This window comes from Gambusia affinis, linkage group LG03 (assembly GCF_019740435.1).
Source record: "Gambusia affinis linkage group LG03, SWU_Gaff_1.0, whole genome shotgun sequence".
Taxonomy (NCBI): domain Eukaryota; kingdom Metazoa; phylum Chordata; class Actinopteri; order Cyprinodontiformes; family Poeciliidae; genus Gambusia; species Gambusia affinis.
In genome coordinates, this window is record NC_057870.1 from 7353589 (window position 1) to 7375518 (window position 21930).

The following is a 21930-nucleotide window of genomic DNA, read 5'->3' on the forward strand; positions in this document are numbered from 1 at the left end:
GCGACATCTGGCGCCCAATAGCCAAAACTACATGTTTAAAGCCATACGGGAGAAAAGCCGAGTTACAGATGTGTCCCAAAAATAAAAGACTGCCTTGAAAAGTTCAATAGTTCAAGTCAAGTCAAAAAGCGAGACATATATGACACTTTTGTTAGCCTTCCGTTTGTATGAAGCTTCAATTTCAGTTTTTCTCTGAGAGATGATGACAAGACTTCAATAAAGTATTTAGGTACGTCCTGCCACCTTCAGCTTCTCATGTGGCTTTGACCTGCAAGAAGAGGCTCCCCATGTCACCAGGGAAGCTTTGCTGGGGAGCCGGCTCCCCCAACGTCTTCCCCCTTGCATCCCAAGAAAGAGAACAAGGAAAGGAGGTGTTGAGGATGAGCAACATGCCAAGATGATGCAGTGCAAGAAGGTCCTTGGAAATGAACAGTCCCCTGAATGGTTTCTTCCCTCAGTCCATGAAATCAACTTCTCAGGACCAGCACACATGGAAGAGAACTTTGAGGAACCAATGCCATCAACATCTGGCCTTGACCCAGGCGGCCTGAGAGGTGGAGAGAGCTTCTGACGCTCCTCGTTCAGACCTCATTACACTTTGAGTGACTGATTAGTTGTGATATCTGAGGGCTTAAGGACTAATTTCCCACAAGGAAAAAGAGACATCTGGAGATCATTACTTTATTGATTTTTCTTAAAGCTAATGGCTTTCTAGCAAGACTGGTGATGCCCTCAGTAGCGTCTTGCACTGGAGCTTTTCTTTACACCCTTGTTGGATTTTGTTTATTAGATGTTAAAGAGTCTAGCAGGACTGCTGATGCTCCCGGAAGCGCCTTGCGCCAGGGCTGTTCGAGATGAGAGCACAGAGGACAGTCGTCTGACTTTTATGAAGTGAGAGGAAAAGGTGAGTGGATATTCAGAAAGTTTAGTAACATTACAGAACTTCCAAAGCTGGTTTCTGATTCCAGACGCAGTCTCTACAGACCTTTAATCTCTCTGACATTTCTGATCATCCCACCTTGGCTCTGTGGGATGCGTCCAAGATAGATAAGTGCAGAACAAATTAAGTTTTTCCATCTTTTTTAGCTTATTGAGGAACTTCATATGTAAACATTTATGAAGATGTGAAGTGTAATGTTTACATGCAATGCATTTATTTTACTTTTGGTTTTCATGGAACATAAAATATGGATTTTATGAATCCTGAATTCATGCCAATAATCACACAAGCAGAATAAATCATGTGGATCAAAAAATAATTTATTATAGTTCATAAAACATCTCTGGATCAGTTTGTCCCATTCTTCCATTTCCTTAAACCAATGCTTATGTTACTTTTCTTTATGGTTAAGCTTTTCATGATTTCTCAAGAGAGAACGCTCAAATGTCACCGATTATTTAAACTACCAGTTGTCAAAGCGAGTATGAAATGATGTATAGTCGGTAGAAAATATTAATTTCATAACTCCAGTAAAAAGCACATTCAACACTCCAGTTGAAAGCTGTTGCTGCTGAAACTATGCTTAAAAAAATTCATCTTAAACCTTTAGATAAACACATAGATACCATCAAAAGTCTACTGATTTGAGCTTCCTCTTCTCGCGCTCTGTCAGAGGCTGCTGGGAGAGAATCTTCTCGTGCAGGCGGTGGTGCTTCCCTATGCCCAGCTTAGGCAGACCGCGATTCAGGCCCTCCAGCAGCACGCATGACTTACAGAGCACCTGGCTGGAGATGTAGCCGCAGCGGCTGCAGGTCCCCTGGACCGGCATCTTCACCCCCTCGCGAACAGACAGGTTCTCACCGGAGTGGATGATGTCCATTATTGAGCTGGGCCGTATACTCTCCAGGTCCTTGAGGAAGGTCCTTGCGTAGCCTCGATAGGCGTTAGGGGAGTATATGCACTCTGTTGAAAAGTAGTCCAGTTTCTTAAAGTAGGCGTACAGGACAATCTCTTTCTCATAGGCGTACTTAAGGGGTTTGCAGCGAGGCACGACTCCGTCGCCCTCGCTGGCTGTGGAAATGGCGGTGCAGCGACGTAGACGAGCTATGTCCCCACGCAAGATGTTCATTAAAACCGTTTCTGCCACGTCATCGGCATTGTGACCTGAGAAGAAAAAGAAAGCACATAGCGTTATTTAAAGACACGCTTTGTAGTGTTCACTGCTTACTGTCCTTTTTAGAAATTCAGGCAATTTATAATTATTTACAAGGTATCAAGTTTCACCAACATACATTTAAGACCTTTTTAATGCCACCTTTAATTAAATACCTACAAATAAATGCATACAAATAAATGAACAACTATAAAAATAGGGGATGGATGGGCTGTCCTGTTGTACTGTACTACAATCAAGAATAGCAAAAACAGAAATTTCAAGCTTAAAAGTTTTGGTTTTTTATTGCACAGAAGGCACCTAGCCAAAAGGGTAATAAAATTGCAAATACCTATGCAAAAAAAGCTAACAAGCAAGGTTATATTAGAATGTACTTTTGTCTAAGAGTCCTGCTAAAAAAAAAAAAAAAAAAAAACCTTCATATGAGATTATAGTCCTGCCACGACAAAATTTAAGACCTGTGATTAATGTACTTTTTTAAAATGAATTTAAGACATTTCAAGGCCTTAATTTTTTAGATACATTACTTTTTTTAAGGATCAAGCGCAGACATCCTCATTTTTAAGTTTGTGTAGAAACTTTAAGATTCTACACATTTAAGATTGTGTAGAAACGTTGAGAGCTACTCATAGTAAATCGCCCCACTGACCCAGATTACCTGTACAAATCTTGTCCACTTTTAGCATAACGGCTCCTCGGTCCAGCGCCTGTCTCCTGAACACCCCGCAGAAGGTGCAGTTGTTTTTCAGTCCCACCTGCTTCACTATGGCGTCCATCGTCCAGCCGTACAGCTCCTCGTACGAGACAATCTTCAGCGGCAGTTCGTATTGTTGTTGGTTTCTCTTCACCGTCTCCAAGGAGTCGTCTCGGTAACCGGTGATTCCCTCATCCACGGATATGAGCATGAGTTCAAGTCCGTAGCTGTGCCTCTCGTTCAGAAGCTTCATGACGTGTGCGAGCACAGTGGAGTCCTTTCCACCCGAGGCGGCGATGCCAACGGTCTCCCCGGGTCTGAAGAGCTTTGCCGCCACAATGGTCCGATGCACCTCTTCCTCAAACGCCCAGAAGAAGCACGCCTTACACAGAGAGTGGCCGGTTTTTGGACGTTTCAGCACAGCGCGCTTCTCGGAGCAGCTGCTGCACAGGACAGGCATCCTGGCTGCGGAAATATTGACAAATTTGATTTAAGAGATGAGAAAGGAAGAAACTGAACTCACAAGGACACAGGAAGTGTCCTCATAAGCTCTTCCATTTATTTAAACTGGAAGAGCAGAAAGGGAGCAAAGCTAAAAATCCTCCTTCTTTCAACCATGGCAACCTCCAAAAAAAAAAACATGTTGTCTTTTGTGCTTTGTTTTTAAATAAAGAATATAGCTGCCACTAAGATCACAAATCAACTATGTATTAAAATCTTCAAGAACTTCGAGGAAGTAAGTTGTTGAGAAGCATTTTTTCAACGTGCCAAGAAAGAGGAGGATTGGACTAAGTGATTGGGCAGCCACCAGTGCAGAGCTCAGGAAGGGCAGCAGGCAGGCAAACACAGTGAGAAGACTCTTTAAAATCTCACATTAACTTGTTTCTCTGAAACGTGCAACAAGTTAATATAGATCTATGGTATATTACAGAAACATCTGACAAAAATATGCAACACTGGATTCATGTAGTTCGTAAAGAACCTACATTCTGAAATGAAAAACGTTTTCATTATTGTATGACATTATCAGTGGCAGAATGCAGTGCATCTTATCTCATAATATTGCATTTCAGGATTGGATTGTCAAATGTATCAAGATGTAAAATGGACAAAGTCACCCAGCAGCTTTAAGTTTTCGATGTGTAATGAATGGCAGAACCTCGCGGGGCTAAACTGCGGTGCTGTTCTCATGTTAGCTCATTAAATAAGATACATTTTACAGCAATAAAGACGGGAGGAAGAAAGGTGTTAAAAGCGCTAAAAACTAATGGTTCTGTGTATTTTAAAGCCCAATCTAAAACCAAAGCGGCCAACGTGAACGCCAGAAAGACATTTCACTAGCTAGCTAACGTAATACACATTTAAAAATGTAACTTTTGCATACCGACGTTTTATGTAAGACGAGATTTGAACAAGAGACGTGGAAACCAGGAACACTAGAAAAACGTCTTGGAACCTACGTTTATCTTATCAGAAACCGTTTCTGACAAACGAAAAGAGCCGCATGTTACAATGCAGCTACACCATGTTTCTCCTTACGCAAAAGCAAGCGGGGGCGAAAAGCCCTGCAGCGCATCCTATCGGTCGGAGGTTATCATTGGACATCAGTGGGTAATTTCTCTTATGGACAGAAATCTGGCTGCAGACTTTAGCATTAATTCAAAACCATTGTAGCAGACAATCCCTCAAATGAAGGATTTTGGCTTTACTGATGAACAGTGAGGTTTATCGGGAGTAAACGCTGAGTTTCACCGTAAGAGCTGTATGCACACACACACACACACACACACACACACACACACACACACACACACACACACACACACACACACACGCACGCACACACACACACACACACACACACACACACACACAAGACAGTGTAAGCTACAAAATCACGCTCTTACAACTGTGACGTATCAACTAAAAATAATGTTCACTACCAAAAATATCAACTCTAAGTCAAAGCTATGCCCTAGTGTTTGTATACAATAAAACAAATTTACATTTCCGACCAATCAATAAAAGAAATGTTCTTATTTACAAAATGAACATACCTTGTACCTCTATCAAAGGGGCTGCTAATAACGAGATAAATTTTACAACCTTGTTGCAAACTTGTTTTCCGTTCCTTTTGTCGTTAAACTGTAGTTCTATAAACAGCGGAAGCTTTCTTATCAAAATAAAAGCATTAAATCAAAAACAGGAAGTCCGTCATATATTATATACAATAAAACGAAGTAAATGCAATAAGTGCAAAAAAGTCTCTAAAGAAGCCTCTGACTGAAGACACTCGGTTGTTGTATAAAGTCTCATCAAATGAAGGCACTTTTCAGATTTATGTTTCTCCTTTATATTGGTCTTTCACATAAAATCTCAACAAACTAGACTGAAGTTTGTGGTTGTAAAGAGACACAACCTCAACAAGCTTAAAAGGCCTGAATACGTTTCCAAGGCGTTGTTCATACTTGTGATGTTTCTCTTCAAATTCACAGATGAAACTAACTCCTAAGTTACAGAATGGGAATAAAACACATCACCAGGGGGAAATGTTAAGCAACAAGGTTTTATTAGTTTGCTCCAAAGAATGCCACTGCTACAACAACAGCTGCAGTAGATAACAAATGCTGAATGGTGTAGCTGAAATTCAAAGATGCTGCGGCTAGATGGGGGTCAAGGCTTTCAGAGACAGAAATCACAACAGGGAAGAGTCACAAGCTTAGTTGACGGGGTGAAAAGCGCCCCTCTGATGCCACTGCATGTCTCTGATGCGCCGAACTGACTGGATCTGGGGAATCTGAGCTCCGAACTCGCCGCTGTCCTTATACTCCCCCTTTTCAAACAGGTACTGAAAGCCTCTGTAACCTGGGTACTGATAGCCAACCCAGCTGGGGCATGAGGAGGAAATTGCATGTCAGAGGTGAAACTATTCAGATTTTTTTTTTTCCAAGTCACTCATTATCATCATCATCATCTGTCTGGAATAGAAACTTACGTGCCGCTCTGGACCCGGACAGAGGACACCTTCTCCTGGTAGCCATGAGCGTGGAAGCTGGGAACATCGTCATCTATGATTTCTATCTTCTTCCCTGCAAAGCTTGGGTTTTCGTAAAGGACAATCTTGTGCTCCTGGCTGTCCTGGGAGGGAGAGAGAGAGAAAGCAAGAAATCAGCCAAGACAGTCTAGCATCATGTTGGGCAGCTGGCTGATGATGATGATGATGATGATGATGATGATGATGATGATGATGATGAGGTGAACTAAAAATGCGTTCTGTGTTTTCTCACCACTTTAATTGGGCGGAATGCAACAATGGTGTCGCTACGCCTGCTGTTGGTCCAGGAATCCCAGCGAGGATACTCCCCCTTCTCAAACACATACTGCTCCCCCTTACAGCTGGCCTGCTCGTATCCCACCCATCTGACAGGACGGAGGAAAGAGACGCAGCCACACGTCAGTCCTCCGTTTTGTCTGTTGCGCTCTAATTATTTTTTATGCAGGCCTCTGAAACATACTCACGGTCCACACAGCACCAGTATGGAGCCCACTTTCTCCACGCCTGCTTCCTGGAGGTCGTTACAGGGCCCGGTCAGCTCATGGCAGCGGCCCTGGAAGTTTTCCTGCTCGTAGATGACGAGCTGTGCATCGCACGGGCCAAAACAAAAGTTGAACTTGTACTTTTTCATCAATATTAAGAAACTTTTGACTTAAAACAAGCTCCTATATCTTGCTGAAAAGTTACTTGTAAGTTAGTTTTGTCACATTTCAAGTGCACTAAAATATTTTCACCAGAAACTAGATCAAAAATACTTGGTAAGACGTTGTGTGTTCTTTTTTTTTGCAGTGCTGGTTGTACATGCGTTCCTCTCACCTTAAACGCACTGCTTCCTGGCTGCTGCTGCTTGGATGCAGGGATCTGGTGATCTGTGGCCATGGTGAACAGATTGGCAAGGATAAACCTGTAAGGAAACACTGACAGTGTTATAATGCGACCGATTCTAGTCCATACTGATATATATATTTTTTCACATTTAAAATAGAAACAAATCTTTTTAGGCATATTTTGTATAAAATATGTAAAAAAGAAAAAAGAGAAGAAACACCGGACATATAGCTATAGACAGTATCCAAGCAATCAATTGTAAATAGTTATGAGAAATAAAAATGGGCATGATGAGCACAAACCCCTTACCAGTACCTGTTGGTGCCAGTGTGTTTGTGTCGGCACGGGGGGCTCAATATATACTGAACGCCCAGGGGGGGAAAATCTGCCAACAGAACCCACAGCGGCCGAGCCAGCCAGCAGATCGCCCTGCCATAGGCCAACCCGACTACAACGAGGGGGTCACTGTATACCACCGCCCACCCTCACACTGCAGCTCCAACCCACCCCACCCAACCAACCCCAGAGGGTCATCCTCCCACAAAGTTATTTCATTACTTGTCAGTTTTGTCCAGCCAGTCATTGTTTGATATCCACATGATTCAGCACAAACAGTGCCAAGAGTCCCACAGCCACAATGAGCGGGAGAAAGATAGGAAAAGACGGGTTTTACTGTGCTGTGGAGGTTCAAGCTCAGGGGGAACGCAGTGGAAACAGATATCCGAAATTGTGCGCCTCTTATGATTTGTTATCCAGGGTAAAAAATAAAAAAAAACTGAAAAGAAAAAAGAAAGTGGATATGCAATTTGAATGTTGTCAGAAAATAGGTGAGCAAGATGAATGTTCTCTCAGATTCCTTCCATTTTTTATTCAAATCCTGATGTCACATATTTACTTCCATAATTTTAACTACAAAAGAAAAAACACGTCATCTGAGTGTTTGTCGTAACACCGTTACCTTTTTTTTTTGTTATAATCTACTTTATGCATTTTTTATTTCACCAACAATCCAACACAGAAACAAAAACACAGCTGGGTATGGTAGCATAGATTTCCACTCCAAGACTTCACAAAACGTAACGTTTTTAAAGGCCGCTACAAAGAAAACACTGGGAATTCGGCTGTGTGTTTAAGTTTGATCAATGACGTCACAAGAGGTACAAGAGTCAAGATAATCAGCTGGCATGAGGACTTTTGACAGATTTTGGTATAGTCTCTTTAAACACCTCATTTGCATTTAGGTCGGAAAAGATTGCAGCATGTTTGATTCTGGTGACCACAAAGTCGTGACAAAGATCGTTGCGGATGATGAAGCTGAAGCAAACCAAAATAAATCTTCAGAATTTTAGCAGTCACAATTTTTCTTTCTGGCTGATTTTTTATTATTTTTGACAATCATAAAATTATTATTAGTACATTTTGTTTGTATGACCTCAAGTAGTTATGTGATTTGCCACTACAGTGACATCTGAATTTAGACTACAGTAAAAACTTTACAGAATGAAAGGGAACATGTTTTAAAGAGAAATTTGACTGAAAATAGAAAAAAAGAGGATATAAATAAGGAAATTAAAAATGATCATACTCAAAAAAGTTGATGTATTGCTCCGGACCGCTTTATATTAATATTAGCGACCATAACTATGCAGATGACACACAGCTCTACATTACGATGTCACCAGGTGACCTTTGACCCCATCCAATCACTAAACAGATGCTTAGAACAGATAAATGTGTGGATGTACCAAAACTTTCTCCAGCTGAACAGAAACAAAACTGACGTTATTATTTTTGGACCTAAAGAGGAACGATCTAGAATTATAGATCTAGAGTTATAGATCTAGAGTTATAGATCTAGAGTCAGTGAACAACTTCAGTTATTACAACTAAAAACCAGCGATCAGCCCGAAACCTGGGAGTAGTGATGGACTCTGACCTGAACCTTCAGAGCCACATAAAGACAGTCACAAAGACAGCCTTCTATCACCTGAAGAACATTTCCAGGATTAAAGGACTAATGTCTCAGCCAGATCTAGAGAAACTCATCCCTGCGTTTATCTTCAGTCGCATTGATTATTGGTGTCTTCACAGGCCTGTCCAACAAATCAATCAAACAGCTGCAGCTGATCCAGAATGCTGCTGCTGGCGTTCTAACTAAAACCAGGAAGATAGAGCACATAACACCAGTTTTAAAGTCCCTCCACTGGCTCCCTGTAGCTCAAAGAATAGACTTTAAAATACTGTTAGTTTATAAATCACTGAATGGTTTAGCACCACAATACATTAAATATCTGCTGCTGTTGTATCAACCTTCCAGACCTCTCAGGTCTTCTGGTTCTGGTCTGCGTTCCCAGAAATGAAGAGAAGCGGCATTTAGCATCTATGCACCAAAAATCTGGAACAAACTTCCAGAAAACCGTAAAACAGCTGAAACACTGACTTCCTTTAAATCTCAACTAAAAACCCACCTGTTTAGAGTTGTATTTGAAACGTAATCAATTGCAAATTTATTGATGGAACTTGACTTTATGTCTTGTTTTCAATCTTGATTCTATGTTGCATCACTTTGTGTTTTTGTGTTTGATTTGATGCAAAGCACTTTGAAATGACTTGCTGCTGAAATGTGCTATACAAATAAAATTTGATTTGATTTATTCATATACCGACAGCATCATCTGTATTTTGTTAATGTCTCTTCAAATGTTGCTGTTCATCAAGGCAGAATTTTTAGAGTTCATCTAAGCTGGTTTTGTTAGACAGACCTGGGTTTTAGGTGCAGCATATCCACCTGTTTTCAACGAGATGAAGGTCAGGGCACCGTGGAGCCTGATTTGTCTGTTCTAATTTTTCAGTCCAGTCCAATTTTTCATGAGTGTTAAGAGCTACAAGTTACTTCTGTTTTTGCTTCTTTGTTGCATTTAAATGTTATGAGAAAAAAAAAACTATACAAACCAACTATGTAAAAAAGAAAATAAGTAATTGCCCCTAATTAACAATTGACTGTGTCATCATTGGTGGCAACAACTACAACTTCCTCCAGGCATTTCAGATAACTGGCAATGAGTTTTTTATATTACTTTACTCTACATCTTCCTTGCAGAATTCACATCAGACTTCAGGCTTTGACTTGGCCAAAGCCTGGACTACTTCACAGTATTCATATTTTCATTTTTGGGACATTGGAATGTAGACTTATTCGTATCATCGTCCTGTAGCGAAACCCGAGTCTGCAAATCACAAACTGGCCTGAACAGTCGATGACAACGATGTGCAACGTTGTCATGTGCATCGTTGTCATGTGCATCGTCCCATAATGCTCCCGAAGACTGGAGCATTACGGGATGCTTTTTGAAATGTTACGGCTTTCTTCATGTTCTTAGGAGTCAAGATCTGGTAGTAATTTAGTCTAAGTGTGACGAGTGAATAATCTCAGATTTATATATTTTTTTCCCATTTTTTTCCCCGAAGAGTTTTTGCGGCGCTAGTGGATCGTATTTTTGTGACAGTAGGCAGACAGGAAAGGGGGTGAGGAGAGAGGGAAGACATGCGGCAAAGGTCGTCGGGACCGGGAGTTGAACCCACAACATCCGCGTCGAGGATTAAGGCCTCCAAACGTGGGGCGTGCTAACCCCCTGCGCCACCACATCATGCCCCATAAACTCAGATTTTTTTTTAAAATCCACCACTTTTTCATTCCAGTTAATTTGTGATTTTAAAAGTGGATTAGTTCATGTTCCACAGAGGGCCAGACTGGTTTAAATAGCTTTTCCCCATCAGTAAATGAAATCATCATCTTTATATTTACTGATCTATGTTTAATTGAAAAAATAGTTTGATGACCTGAAACATGTGAGAATGAAAACATGAAAAATGTGACGACAAAGCAAAAGCTGAAAAATGCTGTATAGATGGAGGTGGATGTTACATTTGTGCCCATATGTATAATTATGACCCATATGCATATTATACAAAAACCACAATAAATCCAAACTTGTGCATGCAAGACTTCTTTTTTGTAAAAAAAAAAAAAAAAAAGAATCTCTAATTAATCAAACACTTACAAAATATTGACATCAAGATTTGGGTTTTCCCAAAAGGAGTAGCAATTCTAGTTTATATAAATTTAAGAATGAACATATTAGAAATGCTAATCATTCTGGCTTTTATGAAATATAAGTAAGTTTGGTAATCCTAGCTGACTTACAACAAGAAAGGGTTAGTCCGATCAATTGTCGACAGTGAGGACTAAAACGGTCGTGTCCTTTCACATTGTCACGTTTTATGTAAATATCTAGTTTCTGCTGAGAGTCATATACTTTAAAATGAACAATGACGCCTATGGCAGGGAAATTGGTGTACTCTATTTTAATAGCAAGCATACATACAGCGTGACATCATTTCCGTTGCTGTATATCCACATATTCACTGAATCAGTCATGTGCTTCTAAGACTGGATGAGATTTGATGCAGCAGACTAAAATAGGAAAACAGTCACCAAAAGTAGCACATGGGGCTTAAAAAGCAAACATAGTTGAAACATAACTGTGGTTTACTTCATGGAAAAGAAAAAAAATAAATCTCCAAATCTACAGTATAAATTACTTTTAAATAGAGGCCAATTTTACATTTATGTTCTGGATTTTTTATTTTTTTATTTTTGCAAACCTTAATAAAATGTCCAACTTGCAACACAATTATAACATCACCAACGGATTTCAGGTCAAACAACCTTTATTTGCCACACATGGCACTCGTGACTGGCTACAAGTAGCGTTTGCCATGGTTAGGTGAGGGCAGAGGGCCGGCGCTTTGGGGCAGAGCTGGAGTTTGAGAGGGCAGGCGAGGATCTAGCTCAGCTGGCCACCGCCGGTCGCGGGAGGGGCAGGAGGAGCCGGAGACGGAGCAGGAGCCGGATCAGGATCTGGGCCGGGAGCAGGGGCGGGAGTGGGGTCGGGGTCAGGAATGATGAAGCATCCTCTCTTGTGCCACTGCATGTCCCGCACACGTCGGACAGATTGGATCAGGGGAGAGGGGGCCTCCCAGTCGTTCCAGTGTTTGAAGTCTCCTCGTTCGAAGATGTATTGGCGGCCCCTGTAGCCTGGGTACATGTAGCCCACCCACCTGGACGAAGACAAAAGGAGTCACGCAGGGGTTCGCTCCTGGGAACACCTCAGACAGGAGCCGGTCCTTGGGCTCTTTGGCAGTGAGGCATCCTTAAAATTCTTAAAAACTCGTAAATTTATTTATCTAAAACCAGGGACTTAACATGTCTTAAATTCATTAAAGATGGTGTAAATTGGCCTCAAATACGTTAATCATGGGTCATAAATTTGGTAATATAATCTCATATATAATCTCATATATTCTATGAAATATAATCTCATATATTCTATGAAATATAATCTCCTATATTCTACTTTCTATCAGCCATATAGGGTGCAAACATCTTCATTCACTGCACTCTACAACTCAAGGTTATTAAAGCTGCTGGTAACAAGCTGCTAATACTTGCTGGCTAGCTCCTGGCTTGCTAGCAACATAATAAGCAAATAGACCAAAAGCAGCTAGCATATGGCTCATTAGCAGCTAGCATATGACTCATTTACTCATTGACTTATACTCTAAAGTACACCTGGGTGGACTCAAATCTGTTTTAGTAAAACAAATGCTAAATACAGCAAGTGTTGTTTTTTTTATTTATTTTAGCAGAAAACAAACTAAATATTTTGACTTGGCCAAACGCAGAATAAGAAGCAAACTGGAGGAAACATTATTTTAACACTTTATATATATATATACCTATATAAACACTTGAACTGACGATTTTAGCCCATGTAGCACTCCTGCTTTAAATGGTGGAGTGGAAAACAGCTAGGCTGCTTCTGAGACTGTAACATTTTTAACAAGGAATACTGAGGAAAAACATCCTCTCCCTCCAATGAGGCACTAAGTTACAAACTATAGCAACAAAATAGTTACAATCAGTGAAAAAGAAAAAACAAAAATAAAGCCATTATTATAAGAGATTCTGAAAAAAACTCACGTTCCTTTGAGAGCCTTGACGCTCGCTACCCGATCTTGAAAACCGTGGCCCCACAAGCTGGGCACGTCATCATCGACAATCTCCATCTTCCTGCCGGTGAAGCCAGGGCTTTCATAGAGGTGGAGCTTGTGTTCAGCGCTATCCTAAACAGCAGAAACAAATGTCTCCAGTCATTGTTAACTAATCAAAACAGCAACAAAGCAGCACAGCTATGGTAGGAAGAATTACGCAACAAACCTGAAACGCGTCACTCACCACTTTAAGCGGCCTTAGCGACAGGAGGGAGAAGCTGCGCTGACTGTTGGTCCAGGTGTCCCAGCGTGGATACTCGCCTTTCTCCAGAACAAACTGCTCTCCTGTGAACCCGTGTCGGTCATACCCCACCCAGCTGAGCAACAGAAACCGGTGGAAGGTGTGAAGGTGGGAAAGTGGGGTTTAACTTCGTCAACTGGACCGCGTAATACAGCAAAGAGGTTTTTCAAGGGGACTGGATGGAGCATTACTCACGGCCCTGAGTCCACGATCAAAGAGCCGACCTTCTCCAGGCCCTTCTCCGTCACATGTTTGCACTCTGAGGAAAACTCCGCCTTACAGCCCTGGAAATTTTCAAACTCAAACACCACCACCTGCACAGAAATGTGCATTCAGAGGTCTTTCTCATTGTGTCAAATCCACTGCGTTCTCTCCATCTCGGTGATTTTTTTTTTTTTAAAGCTACACTGAACAAACACAAAGTTCTTACCAAACATTTCTGGTCCAGTTTCTAGCACAAATATTCTAGCACACACTTGAAGTTAGACAAAAATAACCTACGAGTAACCTTTCAGCGATGTATAGCTTGTTTTAAGGCAATAATTCCTTAATATTGATTAAAAAGAACTGGCAAATTATTTCACTTTTAACAAGAAATAATCTGCCAATGGAACAAGACCTTTTACATCAATATCAAGGTGCTATTGACTTAAAACAAGCTCTGATAGCTTGTTAAAAAGTTACTACTAAGTTAGTCTTACCTCATTTCAAGTGTACCAAGATGTTTGTACTAGAAACTAGACCAAAAATACTTGCTAAGAACTTTGTGTCATTGCAGAGCACTTTATTTTTATTCATAGATGTCTAAACACAACTGGAGATAATAGTAGTTATATTTTGGACAAACAAGGTTTAATCTGTGCGCAGACAGCTGCTGCGGTACCTTATAGGCGGCTCCAGCTCCACCCTGGCTCTTCCCAGCAGCGAGCTGCTCCGGGGCGCTCTGGTGCTCCGACATCCTCCCGATCCACTGCTCCTCCACTGTGTGGGAGCAGCGCACACACGGACAAAGCAACATCCATAAAGCGGTCACACAGCGACAGATATGGACGCATCAGGAGAGAAGCTTTCTGTCAGGAACTGTTTTCTGACTGTCCTTTATGAGCAGAGCTGGGTAGAACACTCAAAAATTGTTCTCAGGTAGGAGTAGGCCGACTTCAACCTATTTTTACTCAAGTAACAGTAAAATGTAGCCATCCAAGAAATTACTGAAGAATACTCAAGTACTGGAATTACATAATCAGGCAGCCCGGAAATATAAATTTGTTTGGAAATTTTGGTATCTTACAGACAGAGAAGAAATGACATGATTACAAAATAACAAAATCAGACAAACGACGCGTTTTCCAAATCAGTTTCTTTAAGGGTAAAGAGTTTTAAACAGAAACTGCAGGTGTGTGCGTCTGGTGAGTTATACTTGGTTAAAACCAGCTTGTTCTCCATTCAGTGAAGTTACTCACACTGGGCAGAGAATCCAGATATCTTACTCAAGAGCAGCAATACTTCATAATAAAAATCCTCAAGTAAAAGTAAAAAAAAAATGTACAGCGAAGTAAAAATACTCCCAAAGGTTGTTTTTTTTTTTCCTTCCAAAAAGTAACTTGAGTAAATGTAACTAGACACCATGGATAGTCACTATCCATAAATAAATCCAAAGCTGGATTGTTGTTCTTGTCACACCCTCTAATTCCAATGCCCAGCAGATAACAAGCCAATATTATTGATCCCCGTCGTCCAGATCAACGATTTTTATTTATTCATTTTATTTTTTACCTTGGTATGCCTGAAAGGAAGTGGTCGCGTCCCTCTGCTTTTGTGCCACTCGGTGTTTGGAGGGGTCGAGCCATTAGAGGCCAGAGACGAAGAGGGGGGGGGTATTTATGGCTTATTTCTGGCCACAACAGCAGAAAAGGGGGAGCTGTTGATACAGCAAGTCTGTCGCTCACATTGTGTCCGTAACGCTGCCTCTCAATAGGCAGCTGTGTTGGCACGGGCTGCCCTGCCCGTCCGCCCGCCCTGCCAGCCGGCCGCCCGGGCTGCCAGCGACCTCTGTGTGTGGGCGCACACAGAGAGAGCCAAGAGGATTCAGCAAACAGGCCTGCTCAGCACAAACACACACGCAGGCTTCCCCGCATCCCAACTTCATCAACCCCACTTTTCATATTTTACCACGTTACAGACAGACATTTCAGCATATTTTAGTAAGCGCGACCAAAACAAAGGAGCCAATGGTTGCAAAAAGAAAAAAAAACATAGATTTAGCCTTTTTTTTTTTTACAATTAAGGATCTTAATTAAATACCAATTCCGATGCCCCTAAATAAAATCCAGCAACTGCTTTCCTTTAGAAGTCTTTCCTTAAGAAAGCCAATCCTTGTGCAATTCTGTCTTTGAAAGGTCGACTGATTTGTCAAACTAATCTGACCTTTAGGAGGAGGAGTTGCACGTCAACCTGACTCAATAGACAATAAATTGGTGCATCGCATGATTTTTTGTTTTTCTCTTTTCTCTCTTTCTGCCAAAGACTGGACGACACAAGTCTTCAGTCTTTTGCTGTGGTCTCAACTGGCCCCGTTTTTGAAGGACAGTTTTGTTTATGGTGACTTCATAATTCATTTTATTTATTTATTTTGGCTATTTAAAATGTCTTCCCGTTCAAACGTTGAATGTTCATTAGAATTTAAAGTTTATTGATCTTTGAGTTTGTGTAATGTGCAGAGATCAGAAGGGAGTCGGTGCTTTCATACATTGACAGTGAAGTTACTCTCACTATGCAAAACAAAACACAATGCATTCGCATTGCATAATGCATTCATCAGTTTTTATTAGGGATGCACGATATATCGGCAGCAACGTCGGTATCGGCCAATGTTAGCTATTTAACATATCGTATCAGTCTGATAAGTGAAACTGGCCCAATTTTAATGTTTGTATAATACTGGTGAATATCGGTTATCGGCCATAACAGAAATAATATCGGTTATCAGTATCTGCCAACATTTCTAGTACATCCCTACTTTTTATTTATAATCAACATACTTTCACTTTTCAAAAGTATTTCCACAAAAACAAAAACAAAATCTGTTGGGAGATCTTGGGAAAACAAACATCCACAGACAAAATAAAGTCGTGCTGGGGCTCTAAATCAAGTCAAGTAAATGTTTTATTAAGAATTTATTTGCTTTAGGACACTGGCCAGTACAACTCAGAGTGTAATAAAGATACTTTCAAATAAAAAAAAAAACAAAAAGAAAAGAAAAACGTAAAAAATAAACCCCTCAAAATCCATAACAAAATAATTTCACATATATCCAAAACCAGGCTCAAACACTCAGAAAGCCTCCATCGACATTTCCGCTTGCATTTCCACGAGCGAGCCGAACGAAAACAGAGGACATGGCCGACAAGACGAGGGGTCAGGGGGTCAGGCGGGCAGACGTTGAGTGCTGTAGTGCATCAAGTGACAAAAGTGCTTTGTGGGAGAGTAAAAAGGGAGAGGCCGCTTTAAAAAATGTTCACATTTGATTGGAGTGAAACAAGAAAAAAATAAAAATAAAAATCACAGAAGGTAGCATAGCGAGAGGTTTGAGCCACCGGCCTGATGAGACGGGAAAGATTGTGCATGCGAACCGAATGGGGACCAAACAGTGGGACGATTGCACATCTGTTGGAAACGCATGATTGATGTGAGAGAAACCAGGCGACGGTATGGCTTATATCGGATGCTTGTAGCCGTTACGCTTCAGTCCGTTAGAGGAGGAGAAACGGGCCGACTCGTAACGCGTTTGTGCTGATTTGTTTTGTGCATGATTGACAGATGCAAGGCCACTTGTCCAAAAGCCCCCAATCCCTCATCAACAACAAAAAAAAACAAAAAACAAACACTATATACAATATGCAGCGACTGTTGAGGCTGTGGAGTGTATCAGAGTAAAAATCTGAGGAGCCTCTAATGTAGTGACGCATCTTACCGTTTACGTTCCTCGAAAACTAGCTCTCGGGTACAAATATAACATCTTCTATTGACACGTTCCCGCTGACGAGTCAGCCGGCGACGATTTGTTCTCCATGTTCAAAACCTCATTAGCTGTCTGAAATGTTTTCTTATGGCAATGATTGTGTGACCGTGGTGAACGCCCCGCACGCGTGCTGTCGCTCTCGCGGGCGATGGCGCCGCTTCGTGGTCCCTCGAGTTTCAGTGTCTCCTGAAATGCGGCGTCTTTTGTTCTCCGTCGTCCTCGTTTCTCCCGAGGAGAGACTTCGTCAGCAGGACCTCCATGGGTTCGAGTGTGAAGTCGTCCTTGCCTGTTTTCCTTTATACCGTAATAGATTTTCAATTTTGTTTTAAAAAAAGAAAAAGAAAAAAGGCACCATGCACATTTAGCAACCCAGAAAGGGAGAAAAATAAGTAATTCATGGAAAAAAAAAAAATTTGTATATCAGCAGCTGGAGATCCACTTCTCCTCTCTGGATCCAATGTTAAGGCTTCTTTTTCTTACAGATTCATCTGTTAAGGCAACCTTTCACAAAGAATAAGAAAATACAGCTTAAAAGAAAATACAGCAATATTTCATATGAACTCAAAATAATCAGAAAACAACCAACAAACGATTTACCTCTTTGCTTACTTAGCTTTCATTCTCATAGTGACTCAAGCGCTTCTTGGATTTCAGCTCCTTCAGCCACTGCGGGGAGTCCTCCTGGCTGCAGGAGGCGCAATAATAAATCACCATAAATAATCAGGAGAGAAAAGCCGTGGAGGGGAACAAGAGACAGAGGTACGGCTGGCGTTTCTTACCCGTTTTCTTTCCCACCAGGCGGGGGCAGCACACGCGCCGCTCGGGGGAGGAATGGAGACTTGGGTGAGCGAGACTGCTGGGAGGGAGAGGGAGGCGGACCGTCGGTCTGATTGTCAGAGTCGGCCCTCTTCTTAAGCTGGGCCTGAAGACAGGGGGGAAATATTCAGACGTTATGGCAAAAAGTATCCATATGCACAACCACAATCTTCAATTTATATCATGGGGGATTTTATGTACTGAATGAATGTGAGGAGGGAGGAAAATGACACAGACTTTTTCTTACAATATTTAAAAATACAGAAAAAGTGTGACATGTATTTGCATTAAACCCCCCCCCCCCCCGTTTAATTTCAACATCTCAAAAGAAGAAAGCCATTGAAAAGTCCTGTTTGCAGTTTGTCACAAGCCACACAGTGGACAGATCGCACATGAGGAAGGAGCTGCTCTGGAAAAGATGAGAGCAACATTTTACTTTTTGGCCTTCATGCAAAACATTGTGTGGAGGGAAAAAAACTCTCTAACCACGTCGTGTCAAAGGTTTCCCTTCCAGCGCAACTAGAATTGCAAACATACAGCCACACCACTAAAACACAAAGTCTTACCAAGTATTTGTTTTGTCTACTTTCCAGTGAAAATATATGGATTCACTTGAAATGAGACAAAATTAACTTACATGTAACTTTTCAGCAAGATTTAAAACCTTGTTTTAAGTCAATAATTCCTTAATATTGAAAAAGTAATAATTCCACTGGCAGATTATTTCACTTATAACAAGGGAAAATGTCTTGTAATAAGTGAAATAATGACTCAAGTGTACCAAGATATTTGCACAAGAAACTAGACCAAAAATACTTGGTAAGATTGTTTAGATAAAAAATATTGACTGGTTAAAACTTCAAAAGTTCACAGGCTCTCTTCAGTCTGACAACTTGGTGTTTGTCTACCACTGAAAACGCTAACTGGTGTTTGTAGGTGTAACATGACAACATATGGAACAGGACTTACAGACCCAAGAACAGTGAGGCGGTATAGATCCACGCAGGATAGATGCACTGATCGGCCGGCTCACCTTTAAAGCAGAAGGGTCGACTCCTGGGAACAGAGCGACCCTCTGTGGCTGAGGGGGACCGGCGGGCCCCACGGGCCCCGGCTCGGCTCGCTTGGCCGGCTCCTCGGATTCAGACTCGTCGTTTTTACTCTCCGCCTTCGCCTCTGTCGGAACCAAAAGCACCAATCAGCAGATGGTCATCTACTAAAAGAGGCTCGGTCGCTGCAACGGGCCAAAAATTAAAAAAATCCCTCCCCACTAAAGCAGAACCTGCGTCGCCCCATTGTTGGTGTGCTAACTGTATATTCTCCAATATGTATTCTTATTACTATGGTTACAAACTTTCTTTTGGGTTTTTTTCTAAAGTAAATTTTATAACGCATATCATTTTTATGTTAGTTTTACAACAAATAAAATAAGTTGACTGATTACTGATCTTAAAAGCTGTAATAACTTTATAAAAAAATCTTTATTTTTTACATGTTTGTTGAAACTGTCACCATGTTGTGACAATATTGTATTATCTTCCCACAACGGATCCCAGTTGATCTTTTTTCCCCCCACACAGTTGCGACTAAACAACAAACACGCAGCATCATTTTCCTTCGTTTCTTTTCTAACCTGTTGAGTCTCTGTACAGCCAGCTGTCTGCGTCTCCGCCGTCTCCCTGAGCCGACGCCGCGCTCGGCCGGGCCGCCTTGGACGGCCGGACGCGCTGGGCTCGTTTCTTCCCCAGCTGGACTCGAGAGCGTAGAGCGCTGTTGTCCAGCAGCGTTGTTGGAGCCTAATTATCAGGGTCGTACGGAGAGGATAAAAGAAAAATAAAAAAATAAAAAATTGAGAATTAAAGTGCTTTTGCAGTCGTGAAAAACATCAGACAGACAGCTGGGATGCGAATCTTGCTATGAAGCGATCGTTCACACTCACTTCGGGGAAATCAAGTGTCTGGCTTTCAGAGGAGGAGGGAGACGGGCCGTCCGTGGTGCTGCTGGTCTCTGACTGCGAGGTCTGACCGCCTGGTGAGGGCAGAGGAGTGGGCTTCCTCGGTGAGGGGCTGAGATTGCTTTCTGAACTTGGAGTGGCAGGTGTGAGGCTACCACAGAATAAAAAGAAATAATAATAATTAAAAAAAAGCTTAGGGTTATAAAAACTACTGGAAACAGCTGTGTTTTTCAATTTACCACAAAAGGAATTACCACAAAACTCTACTTGGCAGCATGTTCCTATGACAATAGACACTGTTTCAAGCTGCAACTAAATGCTGAAAAAAAATACATTTTAGCATGTAAAAAGTACTTTTACATGCTAATGTAAAATTTTACAGCAGCAGATGCTCGAATCGAGCAAAAATGAATTTGTGGGCAGAGTATATGAAGAGGTGAGACAGACAGAAAAGCAGAAAATAGTCGGGGTTGCACCAATCGCAGTTTTCTGGCCGATCACCAATCCTTAAACTACCTGATCAGATTTTAGCCAATACCGACTTTTTTTTTTTTTTTTGTCTGAAAAGTTACCAAACACTGGAACAACGTCGCCAAGTATTGGCCGGTCTCCAAAAATTAAGCAAATTGATTTATTGGTGCAACCCTAGAAAAGAGGAATATAAGGCTCCTGATTTTGCCATTGCAGGAATGTTGAGCAGGCGCAGTGTGAATGCCCCTTTTGAGATTACAAAGGTTCCCATTTCATCAAGGTACCATCCCTAAACATACAGCCAGAGCTACAATAAAATGAGACGAAAGCATGTCTATGTGTTGGAATGTCCCAGCCAAAGTCCGGACTTTACGATTGAGCCAATCTGACTGTCAATCTCTTGATGTTCAAACCTATGTTAGAAAAAATGTTTACATGGTTTTGATTCTACCCAGCGTTGTGTCAGGAGGACTGGATAAAAATGTACGCCAAACCTTTCAGGTTTTTATGCCTAAAGATTTTAGCCACAAAACATTAAATAAATCACAACAAAATACATTAAAGTTCATGGTTGCAATGTGTGAAATGTGTGAAATGTGTAAACGTTCAGTGGGTTTCAGCAATTCATTTGGTTTGGTTTCTCTTGTCAAACGTGAATAACGGTTCTGTTTTAGAAGAGCTGATCAAGTAACTCTGCTGAGATTTATTCTGAAAATATAACACTGCTATTGTTGAACGTGATGGTTAATTAAAGTAGAGTTTTACTTTCTGTCATTGAAATGTATTAACTAACATAAATTGTTCCCCTGAACATGACAACACTGATCCACATGGTGGCAGGCTTCTGCCACACATCCTGATGTTTACCAACAGAAACTGTTACCATTTCTCATCCTTCTCATCCAAACACATTGCAGACACATTTTCACTGAGGTTAAATAGTTAAATAGATGAAAACTATCATCTTAAACTGTTATCCTTTCAGTTGCCACGACACAGGAAATAATTACGAGAGCGCTAATAAGCATGCAAGCAGATTAGAAGGCAAAAGGTCTAAAGAAAGAGAACTTGGGTTCTGGTTTCGCAACAGAAGTGGGCAGACAAACAAAAACATGCAGCAGATTTCTATGTTTTCAGTATCACAACATTTCAATCGCTTTGTCTGAACTGAGGTTTTCGGGCTTTTTGTTACAACTTAACATTCTGTGTGTAAGTTTCATTCATGGCATAATTAGGCTGCTCTAAATTATGCAGTACAGCGCGAACCTCCTTCACAGAAACGCCTGGAAGTTTTCTAAAGTTGGACAGAACGACAGGGTTAATTGGAGGCGTTTCATTACATTGAGTAGAAAATATAAAGAAATATAGATATAAATATCTAAAACAAAATGCTTCAACGGAGAAAAACAGGGAAAATTATATAAGCCAAAAAACTCCCAGCATACATAATACATAATAAATAAACCAATTTATTCATTAAAACAAACAAGGGTGTAAGTAAAAGGAGGAGCCTGAATTTACATCCAAAAGTAGTCAAAATCAAATCTATTTTAGGTACCTGATGATGCTCCAAAATCTACAGAACGCATCAATAGTGGTATGAAAGTTAACAATATTTTCTACAA

General features: G+C 41.1%; 4 protein-coding genes across 8 annotated transcripts in view; all 4 read right to left on the reverse strand.

Moving 5' to 3' along the window:
• Nucleotides 1–1242: 1242 nt before the first annotated feature.
• On the reverse strand, nt 1243–4954 carry ctu1 (cytosolic thiouridylase subunit 1 homolog (S. pombe)). Of its 3 annotated transcripts, none has more exons than XM_044111545.1 (3): nt 4866–4954; nt 2773–3273; nt 1243–2104 (listed from the first exon to the last, which is right to left on the reverse strand). In XM_044111545.1, exons 2-3 carry the CDS (start codon nt 3266–3268, stop codon nt 1569–1571), a joined length of 1032 nt encoding a protein of 343 aa, XP_043967480.1. In that variant the 5' UTR covers nt 3269–3273; nt 4866–4954; the 3' UTR covers nt 1243–1568. The 3 variants fall into 3 exon arrangements, with proteins under 3 accessions (XP_043967480.1, XP_043967478.1, XP_043967479.1); XM_044111543.1 differs by lacking the exon at nt 4866–4954 and adding an exon at nt 4348–4398; XM_044111544.1 differs by lacking the exon at nt 4866–4954 and adding an exon at nt 4197–4329.
• Nucleotides 4955–5375: 421 nt separating this feature from the next.
• crybb2 (crystallin, beta B2) lies at nt 5376–7007 on the reverse strand. The gene is made up of 6 exons (XM_044111343.1): nt 7001–7007; nt 6680–6767; nt 6328–6446; nt 6096–6228; nt 5804–5946; nt 5376–5696 (listed from the first exon to the last, which is right to left on the reverse strand). The coding sequence occupies exons 2-6, from the start codon at nt 6740–6742 to the stop codon at nt 5528–5530; spliced, it is 627 nt and encodes a 208-aa protein (XP_043967278.1). The 5' UTR covers nt 6743–6767; nt 7001–7007; the 3' UTR covers nt 5376–5527.
• Nucleotides 7008–11029: 4022 nt separating this feature from the next.
• LOC122828281 (beta-crystallin B3-like) lies at nt 11030–15156 on the reverse strand. The gene is made up of 6 exons (XM_044111703.1): nt 14820–15156; nt 13930–14027; nt 13242–13360; nt 12990–13122; nt 12735–12877; nt 11030–11812 (listed from the first exon to the last, which is right to left on the reverse strand). Exons 2-6 carry the CDS (start codon nt 14002–14004, stop codon nt 11539–11541), a joined length of 744 nt encoding a protein of 247 aa, XP_043967638.1. The 5' UTR covers nt 14005–14027; nt 14820–15156; the 3' UTR covers nt 11030–11538.
• A 695-nt stretch (nt 15157–15851) lies between these two features.
• The window catches only part of si:ch73-138n13.1 (titin homolog), a 32609-nt gene continuing 26530 nt past the window's right edge, over nt 15852–21930 (reverse strand). Inside the window, exons 8-13 of one of the 3 annotated variants that reach the window (XM_044111701.1) lie at nt 19820–19985; nt 19514–19676; nt 18914–19056; nt 17844–17986; nt 17674–17749; nt 15852–17565 (exon numbers count right to left, since the gene is read on the reverse strand). In XM_044111701.1, coding sequence (XP_043967636.1) covers nt 17674–17749; nt 17844–17986; nt 18914–19056; nt 19514–19676; nt 19820–19985 — 691 coding nt within the window. In that variant the 3' untranslated portion in view covers nt 15852–17565. Of the gene's footprint in view, nt 17592–17661; nt 17750–17843; nt 17987–18913; nt 19057–19513; nt 19677–19819; nt 19986–21930 lie in introns of all 3 variants that reach the window. The other 2 variants (XM_044111700.1, XM_044111702.1) reach the window with 2 other exon arrangements.